At 53.8% G+C, this 20,474-nt stretch overlaps 1 protein-coding gene across 1 annotated transcript; it reads left to right on the top strand.

Annotated features, from left to right (window-relative positions):
• Positions 1-3,759: 3,759 nt before the first annotated feature.
• Fam131c (family with sequence similarity 131, member C) lies at positions 3,760-20,089 on the top strand. Its single transcript, XM_008764303.3, has 7 exons — positions 3,760-3,972; positions 15,253-15,368; positions 16,012-16,047; positions 16,293-16,386; positions 18,275-18,457; positions 18,689-18,796; positions 19,298-20,089. The coding sequence occupies exons 1-7, from the start codon at positions 3,951-3,953 to the stop codon at positions 19,552-19,554; spliced, it is 816 nt and encodes a 271-aa protein (XP_008762525.1). The 5' UTR covers positions 3,760-3,950; the 3' UTR covers positions 19,555-20,089.
• The last annotated feature ends 385 nt before the right edge of the window (positions 20,090-20,474 follow it).

Genomic DNA, 20,474 nt, shown 5'->3' on the forward strand with positions numbered 1-20,474 from the left:
GTCTCGGCCATGATCCATCTTCTAGACCTGAGACCTAGGACAGTCACCACCTGTTAACTGAGCACCTACTAAGGATCCTCCCATCCACAGGAGGCCCACTCGTGTCTGCCAGGCCCTCTGCTGATCCTTCTGCTATCAGGTTTTGCCTCTCTTGGAGAGACTCCTCACCAGCTCTCATGACAAACCCAAGCGTGATTCCATCACAGTCCATCCCAGGGAGCCAGAGAATTTATTGAGCTCTCTGACAGAGTGTGGGTGAAGAGTTCCGTGCAGGAGACCCCGGGAGACCCCAAAGCATGCAGCCGGTACTTCATCCAGCACGGATGATGGCTTCCTTATAGCACTCACATATGCAACCACCTCCAATAGGCTTTCCCTAGTGTATATATTCTAGTCACTGCTGAGGGCAGACTTACAATCAGAGAGCTGAGGGGAGGGTCTGGAATCCCAGGCAAGGGTCCCATGGTTTTCCCTCCCATCCTCTCCTCTGAGAGAGGAGTTAGTGTCAGCAACCCAACGGCCTTTTGTAAGCAGGCAAACTGGTGAAGATGGCTGCTGCTGTGCTCAATAGAGAATCCTCTACAATGTCCGGTGATGGGAGGGGGAGGGGAGGGGGGAGAAGGGAGGGAAGGGGTATCACATGTGCCCAGAATGCCCCCAGTGCATTCCTGTTTTCAAACCTCTGTGTACAGAGAGCCATCCCCCAGTTCTAGCTGCCGGCACTCCACCCAACTTTCAATGCCTAGTTTTGGGGTCACCGTAGACTTGAAGCTGTCCCCATGTCCCCTTGGACCTTGGCAGGAACTGTCATCTCAGGCTTTATTGGCTATGGAGGTAGCATTCTTCTTCCCGACCCTGAGCTCGGCTCATGCATGGCTCTCTTCACGGTGTCCCCACTGACCCTGGGACTACCCGGCAGGCACTGGTCTCATTCACCACTGGAGTGACTCCTGCAGATTTATCTTCCTCCCACCCAGCCCTGCAATGTCCCCTCTCCGTGCTTCAATACCCACATCAGGGCAGGCTCTCAGAGCTGCAGATGTCTGCCCATTGATGGACAGCCGTGGGAGGGGGCTCTGTCTGGGACCTCAAACTCCTGCTAGGAGAACAGAACATGAGGGGTGACGGGCACCTCCTAGCTCAGATCTCCCAGGTGTCTTTCCCTCTCTCCCATGAGTGGGTGTGTCGGGAGGACCCGAGACGGTCAGGGGAAGGTCGCAGGGCAGATGGGTTGTAGGGTGATGTGGGAAAGGACAGACAGTCCCGGGGAGGGCAGCCACACATCTTGGACCTGTCTGGACATTGTCTGCTTCAGCAGAATTCCAAGGACTGGGAAGGTGATTGTGGACTTGCAAGGAAGAGCCACCTGTCTTCCCCAGTATGGCCCAGTCTCCGGATGGTACAAGATTGAATCAGAGGAAGCTAAGCAGTATAAATACATGGGGTGGGCAGAAGCATCTGTCCCCACCCCCACCCCCAACACACACACATACACCTGTGTCCCTGAGCTGGCCAGACAGGAAGCCCCGATAACATTTCTGTTCATCCTGTCCACCTTTCCCCATTGGAGGCAACCCTTCTACCCTGGGCATTGCCCTGTCTCTCCTCTCCTCAAGGGATCTCTTCCTTCACCCCCACCCCAGCCCTGAGGCTGTCATGCTGCCAGCAAAAACATCAGCCCCTGTGATCAGCCCCTGTGATCAGCCCCTGCTCTCCCGTCATGGTGAGTCAGAGCCCTGCCTCCGAGCCACATCCACTCATTCTCGAGAGGGATAAGAAAGGCAGACACATCTACCTGCTCGGTACCAGGTCACATGCATGGGATGGGACCAGAGCTTGGCCATAGGCAGATCTGTCTTTCCTTCTCCGCACAGGCGAGGGAGCACCCTTGACACCAAGTGAGCCACCTGGATGTCCTTATGATAAAGGATGGTCCCTTGATAAAGGATGGTCCCTTCACAGCCACCTCAGCGAGGCCAGGCTTGGAGAGCAGAGTACACAGGCCCTGGGCAACACTGGAGAACAGACATTCAAGGTGGTTCACACGTGCATGTATTTGGTGATTCATACAAATGCTGGTCTTCAGTTCCCTCTGTGAATATAGGGGTTGTAGTCACTTGTGTTGCTGTTGTCATAACAACAAGCCTTTGGGGTTCTCGAGGGATCGGCCACCAGGGCTTCTAGCCCTTTATTAGAACAATACGGTATTTCCTCATAATCCAGGCACAACCTTACACATACTTTCCTTTCTTTTCCCTTTTTTTTTTTTTTTTGGTTCTTTTTTTTTGGAGCTGGGGACCGAACCCAGGGCCTTGCGCTTCCTAGGCAAGCGCTCTACCACTGAGCTAAATCCCCAACCCCCCTTTTCTTTTTTTTTTTCTTTTTTTTCTTGAGGCTGGGTCCCAGGTAGCCCAGGCTGACCTCGAACTCACTAGGTAATCAAAAATGACCTTGAACTTCTGATCCCCCTGATTCTACCTCTCAAGTACTGGCATTGTAGAAGTGAGCTCACTCCTGCTCCTGCCCGCAGTAAGTCACTGATCTTGGGATTACCCATGTCGCCTGCTGTCTTGTGAATGCTGTTGTGCTATGTTGTGTAGGGAGCAGTGATGTCCACACGAGTTCCTTTCAGATTCAATTGTGTGTAAGTAACACTGTCTGTATGAACTAAATCTCCATTCACACCTAGGTCTGACAACACCAGGGCCGGCATAGAACCGTCTCTACTCTGACTTTACTCAGTAGCTCAGCTCCCCAGCTCTGGGCAGTCCCCACCAGGCTTGGCTTCTGCTCTGCACAGGATCTTCAGACCCTAGCTGTAAGCCATAGTCATCCCCCAGGGCTGTCTCTAGTGATGCATGTCTGGTAAACAGACCCAATGACTCCTCTACCTGGAGACAGGAATGTCAAGGGTGGAGTGAGGTGACATTTACCTCAGACACAAGGTACTCCGGGCCTGACAAGGTTTGCCACAGCACATCTGGTCACTCTCTCCAAGATCCTGAATGAGTGCTTGGAAATGCACACTGTGCATATGTGTAAGGGTAGGATCACACGTGCACACACACACACACACACACACTCACACACACAGCCACGCAAGTGCCAGCCATTCCATGACAGAAGTTCTAGGTGGAGCTTGCCTAGATTTCTTTGCACTAGAAGATCCCTAGGAGGTAGCCTACCTTCTTGCATGAGACCTCTTATCCAGCCAGGAGGCCACTAGTGCAGTCCTCTCTCAGAACTCCCGCCCTGGGTCACATCATCCCATGATCAGGTGGCTATTAAAAACCCTGACCACCAGGGGTGTCACCAGGAAGTCTGACCACCAAGTTTGATCCCCTGAACTCACATAGTGGAAGGAAAAAATAGACTCCCCCAAGTAGTGTACTTTGATTTTTGATTTCCCTATTCTCTCTCTCTCTCTCTCTCTCTCTCTCTCTCTCTCTCTCTCTCTCTCTCTTTCACTCACACACACACACACACACACACACACACAAATAAAATAAAATAAAACTCGGTCTTCCTCATTATGCACAGTAGGCTGCAGTTCATCCTTGCTGAATTCCCCCTTCCCAGCCCTCTCCCCTGACCTTGAGCTTCAGAAAGCAGGCGCTACTCAGATCTGAAGCTAGAAGTCTTCCTTATAGGGCCGAGTCCCCGTTAGTTTGGTTTGCGGTACTTTGGTTAGCGACAACAGGTGCACGGGCACGGAGGGGGCGGGGCGCACCCCAGCCCCGCCCCCTCCGCGCTCCGCGGTTCCCCGCCCGCCGCGGTGTCGCCCGGCCTTGGCAGCTGCGGGCGCGGCGCGAGGCGATCCGGACGCGGCGGCGGGGACGACGACCCAGGAGCGAGCGGAGGTCGAGCCGCGCAGCCCCGGCCCGCGGAGACATGAGCCCGCGACCGCCCACCGCACCCCAGGCGCAGTGGCTCGGCCCCGCCACCCCGTGATGGGATCCTGCGTGTCGCGAGGTGAGGACAGGGCGGCCAGGGAAGCGGCGAGAGGCGGGAGCACCAGCTCTCAGCTCGGGAAAGCCAGGGTGGGTGTCCGCCCTTCATGGACCAGCTGCGCCCCAGAGGACACGGTGCCCCACGGGGACAGAGCTCCGGAGGGGGCGAGCAGCACGCAGAGCGGGCGGAGGTCTCCACATCCCACGCCCCACGCGGCACCCGGCAGGTGGCATGAACCAAGGTCCCGGTGCCAATGCTTTCTTCCCCGCAGCTACACGCCTCCTGCAGTGTGCCTGAGAGGGGAGGGAGGCTTCCGGTTCTTTCTGGTCCTCTTATGGGCCACTGAGCTCCAGCAAGACAGACAGACTCCCTCTCCTCAAGATGCAGGCCTTTCTAGCCCAGGATCCTTTCCCCTCTCGGGGTGCCTGTATCGTTAGCCCCAGAAGGGCCCTGGCAGGAAGGGGTCAGTAGGGATGAACAGGTTATCAAGCTCGCCCTTCCCCACTCTTCCCCACCCTCATCCCTAACTCCGTCCCCACCCCCACCCCTGCTCAGGGGACAGGAGAGGACAGAGGACAGCCGATGTTCCCAGTAACCCCTGGGCCTTTGTCTCTCACCTGGCACCTTGGTTATTCCAAGGTGATTCCAGGAAACTGGAGTGACTATCCCACATCTGTGGGGCTTGGGGGGAGCACTGTCTGTAAATGGGGGGGCATAGGATCTCTCATAAATGCTGAGGGGAAGGCTTTTGTAGTAATATTTTAGGAGAGGTTGGGGAGACAAGCCTGCAATCCCAGCACTCAGAAGGCAGAAGATCGAGAGTTCAAGGCCAGCATCCACAGCATAGAGAATCTGGGGCCAAACTGGGCTATATGAGCGCATATGTCAAAAACAAAACAAATCCCCCCAAAAGAGGTTGGGCCATTGTCCCACCTGGGACTCTTACCCGCTGTGGGAACAGGGGGCGGGGTTGGGAGTGGGAGTGTACAGAGGTCAAGTCTACTCACCCCAGCCCCAAGGTCTTGGAAGACAGCTACTGCACAGGTCACTCCGCTAATTCACCTAGGTAGAGAAGGATAACATAGCCTTAGAGTGGGCTGGGCAGACCCCGTGGGGACCTTGGTCTGGGGACTGTTGAAAAGCAACCCTCTCCATTCTCTGGACTCTGAGGGGGTTCTGCTCTCAAGTTCCTGAGGTGGGGTGGAAAGTGGTATTCAAGGAAGTGACTGGGGGTGGGGGTGGAAAGGCAAGGGGGCGGGGTCAGGCTGTATGAAGTTGGTTCAAGCTGATTGGTGAGTACATGTTACCTCCTGGGGTGTCAGGGGGCTGGGTGTCAGTAGAGCAGGAGAAAGCGATGAAGGGTCTTTCAGTTCCACTCAGAGTCTGAGCTGTCCCGGTAAACCCCAAAGACTCATGGGTAGTCGCTCACGGAGGCAGTTGAGGTGTGAGGTGTCCGGGTGTTTCCTTAGTGACCAGGTCCCTTCTCCATCCCTTGGCCAACCCGTGCCCAAGTGCACTGCCCGGTAAGCTCAGGAACCACCGAATACAGGATAGAGGCTAGACGGCAGGATGCCTGCCAAGGTCACACTGGCTGAGATAGTCTCCATTCTTCTTCCTGTACCCTGGGCTTCCTGAGTATTATTTAACCTTCTCTCTGTCCGAGACGACAGACCCTGATGGTCTCAACGTGCACCCCAGCAACTTTGAAGCGAGAGGTCTGGGGGTACAAGGACAGAGGACAACCCTTCTTCTAAAGACCCAGCTGATGACCCACTGGGCAGAGGTCACCTGCTCTTCTGTCATTTCGGACAGTATTGTGCCTCACTGGGTTCTACTCATAGGCATGAAAACTAACGGGTCAAACACTGTCCTAGTCCCCATTTTACAAGACTAGGAAACCTTGCCTAGGGCCACAACCTGGGAAACAGTGAAAGCCAGGGTCTGAGTTCTGCACAGCTGGGTCATCAGCCACAGCACCACGCAGCCAGCCCTTGACCTTGTGGAGCTCAGGGGACCCTGGGATCCTCAGTTCTCAGCTCTGCACACCTGTACCAGTTGCTGACCACAGTTTCGGGAGCCATGTGCAGAGCCCGAAGTGGAGGCCAGGGGTCATAAAGTTTGTCCTGATGTTTCAGGGAGCCTAGAGCCTGCAACTACCTCGGTCTACCCGGTCTCCCCCACTCCAGGTTCAGGCCATACCTGAGAGCTCCACCCTACCCAGCTGTCAGTCTCTGCTGCTGGGCTAGGGCACCAAGAGTCCCCAGTCTCTGCCCCACTGTTCCCCAGTGTGTAATCGTAGCGTTGATTGGGGATGGGAGTGGTGTGGGAGTGTTAGCATTGGGTGGGGGAGGGGTTTCCATGTGAAGTCACCCGAATCACCCATACTGACCATCAACTGCCATCAACTCAGTACCTTCTTCTCTGGTGGGGTTAGCGTGTTAGCCTTCCCACAGACGATTACTCCAGGCTTCTTGGTAGGAAGGGGGACCCCTCCTGCCTCCGAGGAAGCAGCAGTGCCAAGCATTTGCGCTGAAGCAACCGTGGGATACGGACCACGCGCCTACCGCATCTAAGAACTAGTTTGTACTCCTTATCTATTTCTGTTTTTTTAACTTTTAACTATTTTTGAGTCAGGGTAGTGTCTGGCTGGCATTGGACTCAAGGTCATCCTCCTGCTTCCATCTCCCAAATGCTAGAATCTCACGTTTGGGCAAGGGTGTCTGCCCTATTTTTTTTTCTTATTTAAATAGGGTCTTCAGTAGCCCAGGTAAACTTGAACTTGCCCTATGACTGAGGATGACCTTGAACTTTTGATCCTTTTGCCTCCTTTTCCCGAGTGCTAGGCTTACAGGCTTGTACCACCGCGCCTACGTGTGTGGTGCTAAGGGACTGAACCCAGGGCTTCACGCATGCTAGGCAAGCACTCTGTCAACTGAGGCACACCCAGGGCCCCCAGCTCATCTACCACTCATTGGATGCTTATCCTGAGCCAGACTGAGCTAGCCTTTGCTCTCCTAACCCAGTTAGTTCTCCTTGGACTTGGAAGGCAAGTGGGTTCAGAGAGCAGCAGAACCTCACCCCAGGTTGCCCAGATGCAAATCCAGGCCCTGTAGGCCCCAGTGCTGTGACCCCACCCTCCACAATATGTGTTCTTGAAGGTGCCCTGCTCTCCCCTGAAGCACTTTGTACATGGCTCACAGACCGGAACAGATTTCTGGGGTCACTCGAAGGCCTTGTGTCAGGCTAGGTTTTGCTGGCACTGGCAGTGGAGGGCAGAGCAGAACAGATAGGAAGTCAGTATCTATCCCTCTCCATCTCTGGGTCCCTCTGTGCCCACCTCTGCCCCTGGTTCTACAGCATCTCCATCCACCCCCTCCTACCATATCCCTCCCTTAAAGCTGACCAGTCAGCCTCTAGGCCTACCCTGGGGTGGGGGTGGGATCTCTAGTGTCCAATGCACTGGTTGTTAGGACGGCAGACACTGGCCATTGAAGACTTTCTTCTGAAGAGTCAAACATATGATATGTCCTCTAAGTTCAATCCACGGGGAGGACCAGTTAGGTTTAAAGAAGTCTAGTGGGGCAGGTATGTGTACACACACACACACACACACACACACACACACACACACACACGCACACACACCAGAAAAAAATGACTGGAGGCCCCTTTCTGGAGATGGGCACTATTTGGTGGTTGGACTTTCATATTGCCCCCAAGATTTGGGCTCTGACCATATCGTTTACTCCCCGGTGCCTTGGATAAGTCCCAGACTTCATTTTCCCATCTGTCAAATGGGTATGCTGCTACCTACTTTGCAGGATTCCGAGTGAAATCATAGGTGAGGAACCAACTGGGTGACTAGCCCAGAGCAGATACTTAATAAACAGGCAGTGTGTCCTCCCAGGCCAGGCTTCCCCCTCAAGGGAGTCACCTCACCTCGTTGGCTTAGGCCAACCTGGCAGGCTGCCTGGCGATGGCGAGACAGGAGTAGACTGAACCGAGGAGGGGAGACAGATTGGGAAGGAGCTGGGGTGAGTGGAAGCCCTTGGTTGGGGATAGAAAGAGATTCCTGGGGCACCTCTGAGCTCAGCCAACCAGACTGTTACATGACCATCCTGGCCCAAGGTGGTTTGGGAGGACATTGGAGAATGGTCCTCTGCCAACTTCCAGGGCCTGCTCTCCTGGCCAAGAGGCCAATGCTCACACTTCTGGTCTTTGTAGGGACCAGACGGTTCCCAAGGCAGACTCCAGTCCAGGAACAGGACTCAGAAATCCCAATGTGCAGAAAGACAAACTGAGGCACTGAGACAGGGTTGTTCCTCTGAGGGAACCCTGGCCACGCAGTGTTGGTTTCTTTAGCCCTCAGCATGGATGGGAAGAGGGTCACATGTGGGGAAGACATGACCGAGTCCAGAGATTGAGCCCAAGGCCGCTTCTCCCCAGAGCCAAGGGCAGCTGGCATGTCACAGCTGGAGGGGCCACCTGGTGCATCCTTTTGCCACAGGTGACGGGAGCCCCTCTGGGGAGGCTGCCTTCCAGGGAGGCAGCACCCAGGCCCAGCTTGCTGTTCTCTTGTTTTTCAACTCCTGTGCGATGCTGGGAGAGAGCCCTCTTCACTTCGCCTGCAGTGCCATCTCCCAAGTGGCCGCAGGCTAATTCTCTTGCTTCTGAGAAACACTCTGGGTGCAGGTGGCAACCGCAGTGACTAACAGGGTGGGACACAGAGCCCCTGTGGATAGTTATGTAAGTTCTGGACAGCTAAGAAGCAAGTGAGAGGGAACCGAGGGGCTATGCCTCAGAGTCAGGCAGGAACCAAGCAGGAAAAATAAGGTCGGTGGGGAAGCGCTACAGGTGAGGAGCGCTACAGGTGAGGAGCCCAGGTTAGATGTTATCCAGAACTGTCTGGGTGGTTACTCTGTCTGATTGGGAAGCAGAAGGATGGAGGGGACCTCTGTATGACACCCCTTTCCTGGAAGGAGCAAAGGGAGGGAGGTCTTCAGGTTGCCGTGGCAACCAGAGGGTGGTCACTCCTGTAGCTGGAGGAGGTGGAAGAGGGAGCAGGTTCAAGAAGGAGCCTCTGACCTTGAGGTCAAAGGAGTAGGGTGTACGCTGCTGTAAAAGAAGGGGAGTGACTCCCTCGGGAAAAGCTTCCAAAATAGCAGGCATTAGAGGTCCCCTGGGGTGTCCCCCAGCCCCACCCTGCGTGACAATGTGTTTTTCCAGTCACCAAGGCCAGGTCCCAGCAGGACTAAGAGCAGCCTGTGATTTCACCCTGGGCTGCTTCATTACCTGGCGTCTCTATGGCAACCAGTCCATGACATCATGGGGCTAAAGTCTTCAGGGGCAGAGGGAGACTTTGTTAGGGCGCTTGCATCCCAGATGGGATGGAAGTCAGGCAGGCAGGGGAGGGGCTGAAGCCAGGAGGCCTCCAGCCCACCAGCACCCCAGCCAACTTCTGGTGTCACCTGCTGTGCTGGCTCCTTGTCATCCATCCCTCTTACCCCTTGCTCTGCAGCTGAAGTGCCCAGGGAGTCCAGAAGTACCCGGACACCCATCCAAGTAGCCAGCACCACCTTGCAGACTCAGTCTTTGCGCAACACGCAGAATTCCAGAACTTTTTGTTTGGTGTGGTGTGGTGTGGTGTGGTGGTGGTGGTGGTGGTGGTGTGTGTGTGTGTGTGTGTGTGTGTGTGTGTGTGTGTGTGTCTGCGTGTCTGTGTGTGTCTGTGTGTGGTATGTGTGTGTGTGTGTCTGTGTATGTCTTTGTGGTATATGGTGTGTCTGTGTCTGTGTCTGTAGCACGTGGTGTGTGATGTGTCTCTGTCTGTGTGTGGTATGTGATGTATGGTGTGTGGGTGGGTCTGTAGCATACTGTTCGTGGTGAGTGTTTGTGTGTGTGTGTGTGTGTGTGTGTGTGGTGTGGGTGTGTGTTGTTGTATGTCTGTTTCTATGTCTTTGGGGTGCGTGGTGTGTCTGTGTGGTATGTGGTATATGGTGTGTGTGTGTGTGTGTGTGTGTGTGTTTGTGTGTGTGTGTGTGTGTGTGTGTGTTTGTGTTGCAGTGTCATCCAGGTTGACTTGGAACACACCATGTACTCCTGGACTGGCTTCTAAGTCCTGACCCTCCTGCCTCAGTCTCCAACACTGAGATCACAAGTAAGAAACAACACCATACCTCGTCACAGCTTGCAAACTTTAAAAAAAAATTCTTTACTTTATTTATATGAGTACACAGTAGCTGTCTTCAGACACGACAGACAGAAGAGGGCATCAGATCCCATTACAGATGGTTGTGAGCCACCATGTGGTTGCTGGGATTTGAACTCAGGACCTCTGGAAGAGCAGTCAGTGCTCTTAACCTCTGAGCTATTTCTCCAGCCCCAAGTTTTTTTTTTAATTTTTTTTATTTATTCATTTATTATATATAAGTACACTGTAGCTGTCTTCAGATACACCAGAAGAGGGCATCAGATCTCTTTACAGATGGTTGTGAGCCACCATGTGGTTGCTGGGAATTGAACTCATGACCTCTGGAAGAGCAGTCGGGTGCTCTTAACCGCTGAGCCATCTCTCCAGCCCCAGCCCCAAGTTTTTTAAATTAATTTGAAGAAATGCTTTATGTGTCTTGCCTGCACCATGCGTGTCTCTAGTGCCTAGGGAGGCCAGAAATCCTGGAACTGGAATTTCAGATGGCTGTGAGCTGCCATGTGGGAGCTGGAAATTAAATCCAGGTCCTCTGGGAGAGTAGCCGGTGCTCTAATCACTGAACCATTTCTCTAGCCCCTGATTACTTTTTCCATTTTAGTCTTTTTTTTTTTTTCCTTTCGGAACTGAGGACCAAACCCAGGGCCTTGTGGTTGCTAGGCAAGCGCTCTACCACTGAGCTAAATCCCCAACCCCTTCTTTTTCCTTTTTAACATGACCCTTTTTGTTATGTTTTTATATGGGGGTGTATCCATATGACATTATATGTGTGAGGGTCATAGACCAACTTTCGGGAGTCAGTTGTCTCTGTCACCTTATGGCTGCCAGGGATGGAAGCCAGATCAGCAGCAGGCACATTTACCCTGGTCGAGCAGATTCCATACTGTTATTTTATACCTTAAGGCGTAAGGTGTGGCCCACATAGCTCATATATGTTGTGGTAAAAATTAAAAAGGAAGTTTTCTAACAGTTCCTGAGAGCCAGATCTGCTCACTTCAGCTGCTACTCTGCACAAGCCGCCCCGCTCTCTCCAGGCTGTCTCCCTTTTAGCCGTCCTCTCCACCAGGTCCACTAGGTGGTAGTTACCACTCCTGGCGCATGTGTGCATGCGCGCGCACACACACACACACACACACACACACACACACACACACACATACACACACACCTCATTCTGCCGGCCCTGTGCGTTCTCACTCTCTGCAGGCAACAGAACCAGATCCACAAGCTCCAAACTGCTCTCTAGTGCAACTGTTTGTGAAGGATTGGGAGGTGTGGCCTTGCTGGAGGAAGCGTGTCATTGGGGGTGGGGTTTGAATTTATAAAAGCCCATGCCATGTCCGGTTAGTTCTCTCTCGCTGTTTTCTGCTTGTGTATTGGGATGAGTACCATACCTGCCTGCCTGCTGCTGTGTTCCCCTCCGTGATGGCTGTGGACTTCCCCTCTGAAACCATAACCCCCTGATTAACCATTTCTTCTATCAGATGTCTTAGTCATGGTCTCTTTAGCACAAAAGAAACACAACTCAGACAGACCTGTAAAAACAAATATATATATATATATATATATGATTTATTTTATGTATATGCATACACTGTAACTATCTTCAGACACACCAGAAGAGGGCACCAGATCTCATTACAGATGGTTGTGAGCCACCATGTGGTTGCTGGGATTTGAACTCAGGACCTCTGGAAGAGCAGTCAGTGCTCTTAACCACCGAGCAAATATAGTTTTTATCTTGACCCAGTGTGCACAGCTAGAAAACTCTCACCTCCTGTAGGAACCACCACCCACCCACACACAGACAGGAGTACATGCCTGTGTGCACATCACACAGAGCTTCTTCGTGACACAAGGCTGAGCCCCAGGCTGCTTCTGGCTCAGATAATTTCCGTTTTCTTCCATTCTTATTTTATTTCCTGGTGAAAAGCAGGCTGGGGATGTAGTTCAGTGACAGAGTGCTTGCCCACCACGCATAAGGCCCTGGTTGTGATTTCCAGCTAGAGATCATTCAAATAAAAAAAAAAAAGCCACAAATAAATGAGAAATAACCCTAATGAATAGCTTGCATGACTACTAAAGGACGGCCCCCAGCCCCCGCCATGGAGTCCTTCCTTTGTAGACTTGGGGGGCGCTGGAGCCCAGAGAAGAGCAAGGATAATTTAGGGTCACACAGCCAGGACTGGCATTCAGCAGACTGCTGGGCACTGTGAGTGTGAGCACATGTTTCATCCCTCATTCTCAGAACCCATGTGGTCCTCTCCACCCTGCCCTCCTTATGTCTGGGTCACTTTGGGTCAGGAGAGGACACCGGCCATCACCTTGCCTTCTTCCATAGTGTCCCAGACAGCCTGGCTCCAGCCTCCCTCTCTTGGCTGCGCACCCCAGCCTTGGGCAGGTCCCAGATCCTCTGGGCTCTTTCAGAATGTAATTTGGCTGAAAACTCTCACCTTGACCGCAGGCCTACACTCACCTTCCTCCCTGCAGCGAGGCTGGATGTTCCTGTGGTGTTAGTTCTGGGGACTTCCCTCTGTTGTTGGGACCCCTCTCTTCTCTGACCTGTCTGTGGCTGGAGGCACGGCTGGAGACAGCCCAGCTGTTTAATCCATCTGGAGTTTCTAACTAAAGCCAGCTTGCTGTGCTCATGTCTGAAGCCCCTGCTTTCTTCCTTTGAGAAACCCCTGATGAGAGCCTGCTGTGTGCTGGGCAGGTGCTGGGGCTTCTGTGACCGAGTGAGGGCTGGGGGGTTGTTCAGTTGGAAAATGGGCTGGAGAGATGGCTCAGTGGTTAAGAGCACTGGCTGCTCTTCCAGAGGTCCTGAGTTCAATTCCCAGCAACCATGTGGTGGCTCACAACCATCTGTAATGAGATCTTTACAAAGAACATTAGAAAAGTTTATAGCTTAGCTGGTGTGCACACCTTTCATCCCAGCACCCAGGAGGCAGAGGTAGATGGATCTCTGAGCTCAAGGCCAGCTTGGTCCACAGAGTGAGTTCCAGGACAGCCATAGCTACACAGAGAAACTCTGCCTTGAAAAACCAAACCCAAACCCAAAACAAATAAAAGGTCTTATTTTATGTGTATGGTGTTTCGCCTGCGTGAATGTCTAAACACCATGCATGGATACCCAGAGACCGGAGAAGGGCGTCAGATTCTCAAGAAATGGAGTTACAGGTAGCTGTGGGTGCAGGGAAGTGAACCCAGGTCCTCTGTAAGTACTCTTTTTTTTTTTTTTTTTTTTTGGTTCTTTTTTTTCCAGAGCTGGGGACCGAACCCAGGGCCTTGCGCTTCCTAGGCAAGCGCTCTACCACTGAGCTAAATCCCCAACTCCTGTAAGTACTCTTAACTGCCGATCCCTCTCTCCAGATCCCCAAACTCACTCTGTAGTCCAGGCTGTGCTCAAACTCAGAGATCAGACTGCCTCTGCCTTCCTCATGCTGGGATCAAAGGTGTGTGTCACCACCACTTGGCAAACCTCTTTAATCCTAGCACTTGACAGAGGCAGTGGATCTCTGTGAGTTCAAGGACAGCTGATCTACATAGAAAGTTCTAGGGGTTGGGGATTTAGCTCAGTGGTAGAGCGCTTGCCTAGCAAGTGCAAGGCCCTGGGTTCGGTCCCCAGCTCCGAAAAAAAAAGAAAAAAAAAAAAAAGAGAAAGTTCTAAGCCAGTCAGGGCAAGTTAGAGCTACATGGTAAGACCCTGTATCAAAAATATAAGCAGGGGTTGGGGATTTAGCTCAGCGGTAGAGCACTTGCCTAGGGAGCACAAGGCCCTGGGTTCGGTCCCCAGCTCCGGAAAAAAAAAAAAAAGAAAGAAATATAAGCAAAAAACAATTTACAATAGAGGGGGTCCATTGGCACAGACCTATAGCTCCAGCTGCCTAGCAGGCTGGGGCAAGAAGCTCAAAGACAGCCTGGGCTATATATGGAAAGTCTCCATCCCAAGATGGATGGCAGAAGAGGAGAAGGACTCAGAAGCCTTGCGTTTATTTATTTAATGTATTAGTTCAGAGATGAAGTCTCATGTAGCTCAGGCTAGCCTCAAACTTGCTGCATATCCAGGGATGGCCTTGAACTTCTGACCTGCCTGACTTTACCCTGGACTGCTGCTGGGTGTTAGACATGTTACACAAATACTCTACCCACCGGTCTTTTCTTCCTTCCTTCCTTTTTTTTTTCAAGATTTATTTATTTTATGTATATGAGCACACTGTAGCTGTCCTCACACACACACCTGTAGAGGGCATCTGATCCCACGACAGATGGTTGTGAGCCACCATGTGGTTGTTGGGATTTGAACTCAGGACTTCTGGAAAAGCAGTCAGTGCTTTTAACCACTGAGCTATTTCTCCAGCCCTGTCTGTCTGTCTGTCTGTCTGTCTGTCTTTTTTTTTTTTTTTTTTGGTTCTTTTTTTTGGAGCTGGGGACCGAACCCAGGGCCTTGCGCTTCCTAGGTAAGCGCTCTACCACTGAGCTAAATCCCCAGCCCCCTGTCTGTCTTTCTTAACAAAGTATACAATTTCAGCCAGGTTGGGGCAGTGCACACCTTTAATCCCAGCACTACTGAGGCAGAGGCAGGCAGATCTCTGAGTTTGAGGCCAGTTTGGTCTACAGAGTGAGTTCTAGGACAGCCAGGGCTACACAGAGAAAGCCTGTCTCAAAAAGGATGGAGGGGAGGGAGGGAGGGAGGGAGGGAGGGAGGGAGGAAGGAAGGAAGGAAGGAAGGAAGGAAGGAAGGAAGGAAAGAAAAGAAAACAAATATGCAATGGATACGATTCTTTGTAGCTGAGGCTGGTCCAGCTCCTGGGATACAATGTTTCTCCTGCTTCCCCTCATAGCTGGGTCAATAGGAGTTCATTGTTACCCAGGCTTGTCTATAATACTACTGGGTTTTGAATGTTCATTCTGTATCCTTTACTGATTAGTTTATCCCTTCAGCTATCTTTTGGTCAAATCCATTTTTTTTCCACACATAAAGCAGAGATGGTTTGACACCTCCTCCCACCCCCTTCCCCGCTCAAAAGTCCGTTTCTTTTCCTTCCATATTGCCACCCATATAGATTTTTCTAAATTTCTCTTGTCACTATTTCCAGATCTGTTCACAAGTGCCCACAAGAACTGCCCCAGGCCCCAGGGCACAGACCTCCTGAATCGGGACCTGCCCTCCAGCCAGCCATCCGCCATTGCTCCGGACCATGTTGCTGGCAAGGTAACTGGCCATCCTTCACTCTCCTGCCTGCCCCGATTCCAGCTGCCCTTTTATTTCCCTGAAGCAAACAGAAATCATTCTCAATTCCTTCCTTTCTTGCCAATTCCAGCTTCTCCCTGGGCAGTAGGGGCACCGAGGGCTCAGTGTTCAGCTGGATGAGGGCTCTGCATCGAGCTGGACATCAGGGACTGGGTTAGGCTTACTTAGAAAACACAACCCCACCCCAAAGGTCTTCCCGTCCAAAGTCCAAAGTAACTCAACCTGCAGACGGTAGGTTCTGCTACAAACCTAGGACAACTTAGCATCTGTCCCGAACTTCTCAAGAGTACAAGCAGGGGGATTGGGGATTTAGCTCAGCGGTAGAGCGCTTGCCTAGTGAGCGCAAGGCCCTGGGTTCGGTCCCCAGCTCCGAAAAAAAGAAAAAGAGTACAAGCAGGAAGAGCCTCCACGTAGATCTGGAAGGTGTAGAGAGAGGTCCTGCTATAGCAAGGGGTCCTGTAAGGTGGCCACATCTTGACCTCTCAGAGCACCACAAGCTGGACCTACCTGCCCTGAAGGACTTCAGGACACAGCCGTGTGCAAGCCGCCCCACCCCCACCCCGGGTGCCCTGAGTGATCATCCCCTTTTCTCCTCTTGCTTCAGGACAAGCAGATGGATTTCTGTTGGGATCCTTGGCAGGTCAGTGTGCCCAGCTGACATCACCGTCCCTTCCTCTCCTGTGCTCAGCCCAGGTCCACAGTCCTGCCAGCCCGGGGAAGGAAATCTTGTGGGAATGGAGAGGATCTCCCTACCTTTCTGTGCCTGACCCCTGGCCAGCTTCTGATGAGCAGATCATAAGAATGGTCTGCGGGGGAGTAAGGGGTGTCTTCTGCCTGTCTGTCCGTCCTTCCTTCCTACCTACCCCCCCTTTCCTTTTTCTACAGAGGTGCTTCCAGACCACCAATGGCTACATATCTGACTCCAGAGCTTGCCCCAGCAACTACAGCGTGGCTGCCCTGGCCACCTCATCCCTTGTGGGTAGGTCAGGATAGCCCCCTCCAGTCCTTACAGCTAGTAAGCTCTTCCATGGACTGACATGCTAGAGAAGGCAAAGGGACACAGGGATGCTGGGTTTAAGTTCTTCTAAATTGCCAGACCTCAAGCTGGGTTCCTTCTCTCGGGAGTTGAACTGCTGAGTGTTCAAGCCCCGAGATGGCTCAGAGGGGAGGGTGCAGGCTGTGGGTGTCTGACCGCGTGGTCTCCCACGTCACCTTGGGTCTCATTCCCTAGAAGCAGAACCTGAGGTGGGGACTGTGTCCCCCAGGGGATTGCTCTTGGGCGGATCCCTGGGGAGTGAAGGAAGCTGAAGGATTTTGCTCTGTGGAGACTTGGTTACAGTTGTGGGACTCTCTCTGCCTCTGCCCACTGGAAGCCCTGCAGCATGGTAGCCTGAAGGCTCAACGGCACTTAAAACCAAGTGTCTCAGCTTCATTTTGCTCCCTGTCCAGTCCTCGGTTGCCCATGAGGACAGTGTCACCTTGGGGGGGCGCGAGGCTACCCCTAAAGTTATGGTAATTCTCTGAATATGATGTGATGTACCAGGCATATACCAGGCAGGAGCACCTAGCAGCAGTGGCTAGGGGAAGGGCATGCATGCCGGGAAGGGGATCCAGGCCGCTGTACACCTCGGTTCCAGGCGGCCCTCTGCACCACCTACCAGGCTGCTTGGCCCATCAGCTTCTCCTCACAGCTCTTTCCCAAACTGTACGCTTCCACCTCACCAGATCCTTCCAAGTTCCCAGAAGGCCTGGCTGCCTCCCTCCACCTCTGTCTCTGCAGCTTCCTCCTCCTGAAACTCCTGCCATCCCCCTTCCCTGCCCTGAGAAACACCACCTCTCCACAGTCTGCAGCCAGCACCACACTGGGCGAGCAGGTCTCTCCTCCCTCCTCATCTCCATCATCGCCAAGTTCCTGGTCCCTCATTCCTGTGGCAGTGTCACCTGACCTTGGGACTCGGGCTCCCCTAGGCCTTTTGCCTGCCTGGCTTTAGGGACTCTGGGGATGCCCAGATCTGTTCCCCAGCTCCTCGGTTAGTGGAGATGCGAAGCTGTTATGGCTTCCTTGTCTCCATCAACTTCCACATCCAACCAGTCAGCTCACAAGCTCCCCCAGCCTTTCTCCTGTCTAGCCCTGGCCCTGCCTCTTGCTGGGTCCCTACAACGACCCCTGACTGCTCCATCTCCACCCTTGAACTCCAGTCTTTCAACTGATATCCCACGCAACAGATCTAACCCACCTCTTCCCTGGTTCCTGTCTGACTGTGCCGTGGCGTGGCTCTCCATCGATGTATAGACAATACCAAGTCTTCACCTTGGCTCTCTAGTCCCCGTTTGGCCTCTTGTTGCCCCTGTGTCTTACCCTTGTGTGGTGCCGAGCCAGCTCTTCTGTATCTTCAATGTCGCCTCCTCTGTGAATTCCTGCCAGCCTGGCCACCAACTGTCCCATCCCAATAGACCTTCAGAGAGCCCAATTCCAGTCCTCCTCCTCCAGGCAGCACTCCCTGATGCTCCTCTACTCACCAGAGTCTCAATCCACAGAGCTGGGAGCACAGGGCTACTCTCCCAGGACTGTCCATCATGAGTGGAAGGTGCTGGGTCACATGGCCACTCAGAGAAAGGAGTGGTTTGGGAACCTGATCCAGATTCAATAAGACATTGGGAATGGTGGCCGGGGGGCGCGAGGGGGGGGCGCGCATACGAATGGGCGGGACATTGTAGTGAAGGAGGGGCCATCAGGCTGCGGAAGGCACAGGGCAGGATGTGAGTTCTGAATTGGCCGTGGTTCTAGGATGGTCTGGGGTATTTGGGTGTCATGAGCTGGGGCTTATGTTGGGACGGTCACCCGATAGCTTTCCATGGCTCCACAGGGGTGGTGCAGAGCATCAAGGACCACATCACAAAGCCCACGGCCATGGCCCGCGGACGAGTGGCCCACCTCATCGAGTGGAAAGGCTGGAGCGCCCATCAGTCAGGCTGGGAGCTGTCCCCGGCAGAGGACGAACATTACTGCTGCCTCCCGGACGAGCTGCGGGAGGCACGCTTTGCTGCGGGTGAGCGGGGGTTTGAGTGGGTGCGCAGGGGGATCTGGGAGAGAGGTCTACAGTCTGAAGGTGGGCCTGGGCGAAAATGCAGTAAAAGCACAGGATGTCGGCGGGTGGGGCACTCGGTGGCTTCCTCTATCACCTGGGACAGCCCAGAGAGACCCATATAGGCATAGCGCGCCCCCTTCCCGCCCCTTGCACAACGAGTCTAATCTTGCTTTTCCCCACCGCCGCCGCCAGGTGTCGCTGAGCAGTTTGCCATCACGGAGGCCACTCTGAGTGCCTGGTCCTCTCTGGATGATGAACTGCAGCCCGAGGACAGTATCCAGGGTGCCTTCCAGCTCCAAGGTACAGCAGGGATATCAAAGCAATGTGGGTGGAATAGCCCTCAGGGTGACACCAAAGACACTCAGCAGGGCAGCTTACATTCTTCCCCAGTAAGCTGGGGCGGGGTTCCGGCTCGCACATTCCCAGGGGCTGCCCAATCAGAAAGGAGAGCCTGGGTGGGGCGCGCCTTGAATCACACTAGGTGGGTTGTGGGTCCTGCTTTCCCAAGCCTGGGTCCCGGTAAGCTTCCCTTGGTTTATCTCACGTGATTCTCCCTATGACCGGGAGGGTAGGGGACAGGGGACCAGAAGGAGAACCCCTTGTCACAACACTTGCTTCCTGCTCTTACCTTCTCTGCTCCCTGTCATGGGGAGAAAAGCTGAGCTCGGAGAGATTTGGAGACCTGCCTGAGGTCTCATAGCAATGACATAGCAGGCCTGGCCTGGCCTCCCGCATGCAGGGAGGTAGGGCACAGGATGCAGAATTCCGTCTCTTCCTCTGTACCCCCTTTCGGTGTCCTAGACCTCGAGAGTATCTACCTTCAGGACAGCCTCCTGAGTGGCCCCTCACAGGATGACAGTCTCCTAGCCTGCTCCCCTGGCCTCACCCTGGATGATGGCAGGCCCTCACCAGAGGAGCCCCCGAGCCCCACCCAGCAGCACCGGCAGCGGCTGCCAGGGGCCCGTGGGCCTGAAAGCGGGGCCCACATGCTTGGCTCGCTGGCGTCGGTGGACAGTGGCTCGCTTTCAGAAGAGGAGGATGAAGTGTTTTACAACTGAGGCAACCTGGCCAGTGCGTTGTCCGCACATCCTGCTGGGAGCCCAGCTGCAGCAGTGTACCGTGGGGCATCTCCCGACTCCTCAGTACAAACGCAGGGTGGAGCGTGACTGGGATGGTGGCTGGTACTCCTGTAGACCACTCAGTGCCTCCGTGGACCTGCCCACAGCCGGCTCCAGGACTCTAAGCAGACGCCAGGGCAACCAGCCCCAGGAGAGCTGACAGTCGGGGTCCCAGGGGGACCCCATGCAAAGATTAAGAGGATCATTTGGAGGGGGGGTCTGGGGAGCCAACCCTGACCTGGGCGCAGCCCTCCACATTCAGGCTGAGCATCTGCCTCATGGAAGGTGGGACCGTTTCTCCTGGACTCCTTCAGTCTCTGGACTGTCTGTCTGTCCTTCCTCTCCTACCTGGTTCCTCTGTGACCACCACTTCCCCCATGCTCCCCAGCCAAGAGGACCCACGTCTTCTCCCTCACACCCCCTCCCTCTCCCACGGGGTTGTCATGTGACATTAAAGTAGTGTGTTCATCCTGGATGAACTTGACCTGGTCTTCCTGGGGTAGGCGAGTGGCTGAGCTCTGGATGGGGGTCTGAGGGATTAGGGATGGCTCCTACCTCCACACACAAACACCTGAGAGGCCTCAATGGAGGAGGCCAGGTCTGTCTTGATGTTGCAAAGTGTCACACCCAGGGATCCTGCTTTACCAACTGTAACACAGTCAAGGAGACTGAGTCTGGAGGGCAGGACCACACGCATACAAGGTCCTTTGACACGTGAGGCCAGGCATCACCTGGTAGGGACTCTCTCACTCTTCCGTCTGCCTGCTAAGGTGCAGAGACTGAGGGGCCCCAGGCCTAGCCAGCGATGCCCCAAGAGCTTAACCTAGGCCAACACTAGAACCCAAGGGACCAAATGCAAA

Source organism: Rattus norvegicus, chromosome 5 (assembly GCF_036323735.1).
Source record: "Rattus norvegicus strain BN/NHsdMcwi chromosome 5, GRCr8, whole genome shotgun sequence".
NCBI lineage: Eukaryota > Metazoa > Chordata > Mammalia > Rodentia > Muridae > Rattus > Rattus norvegicus.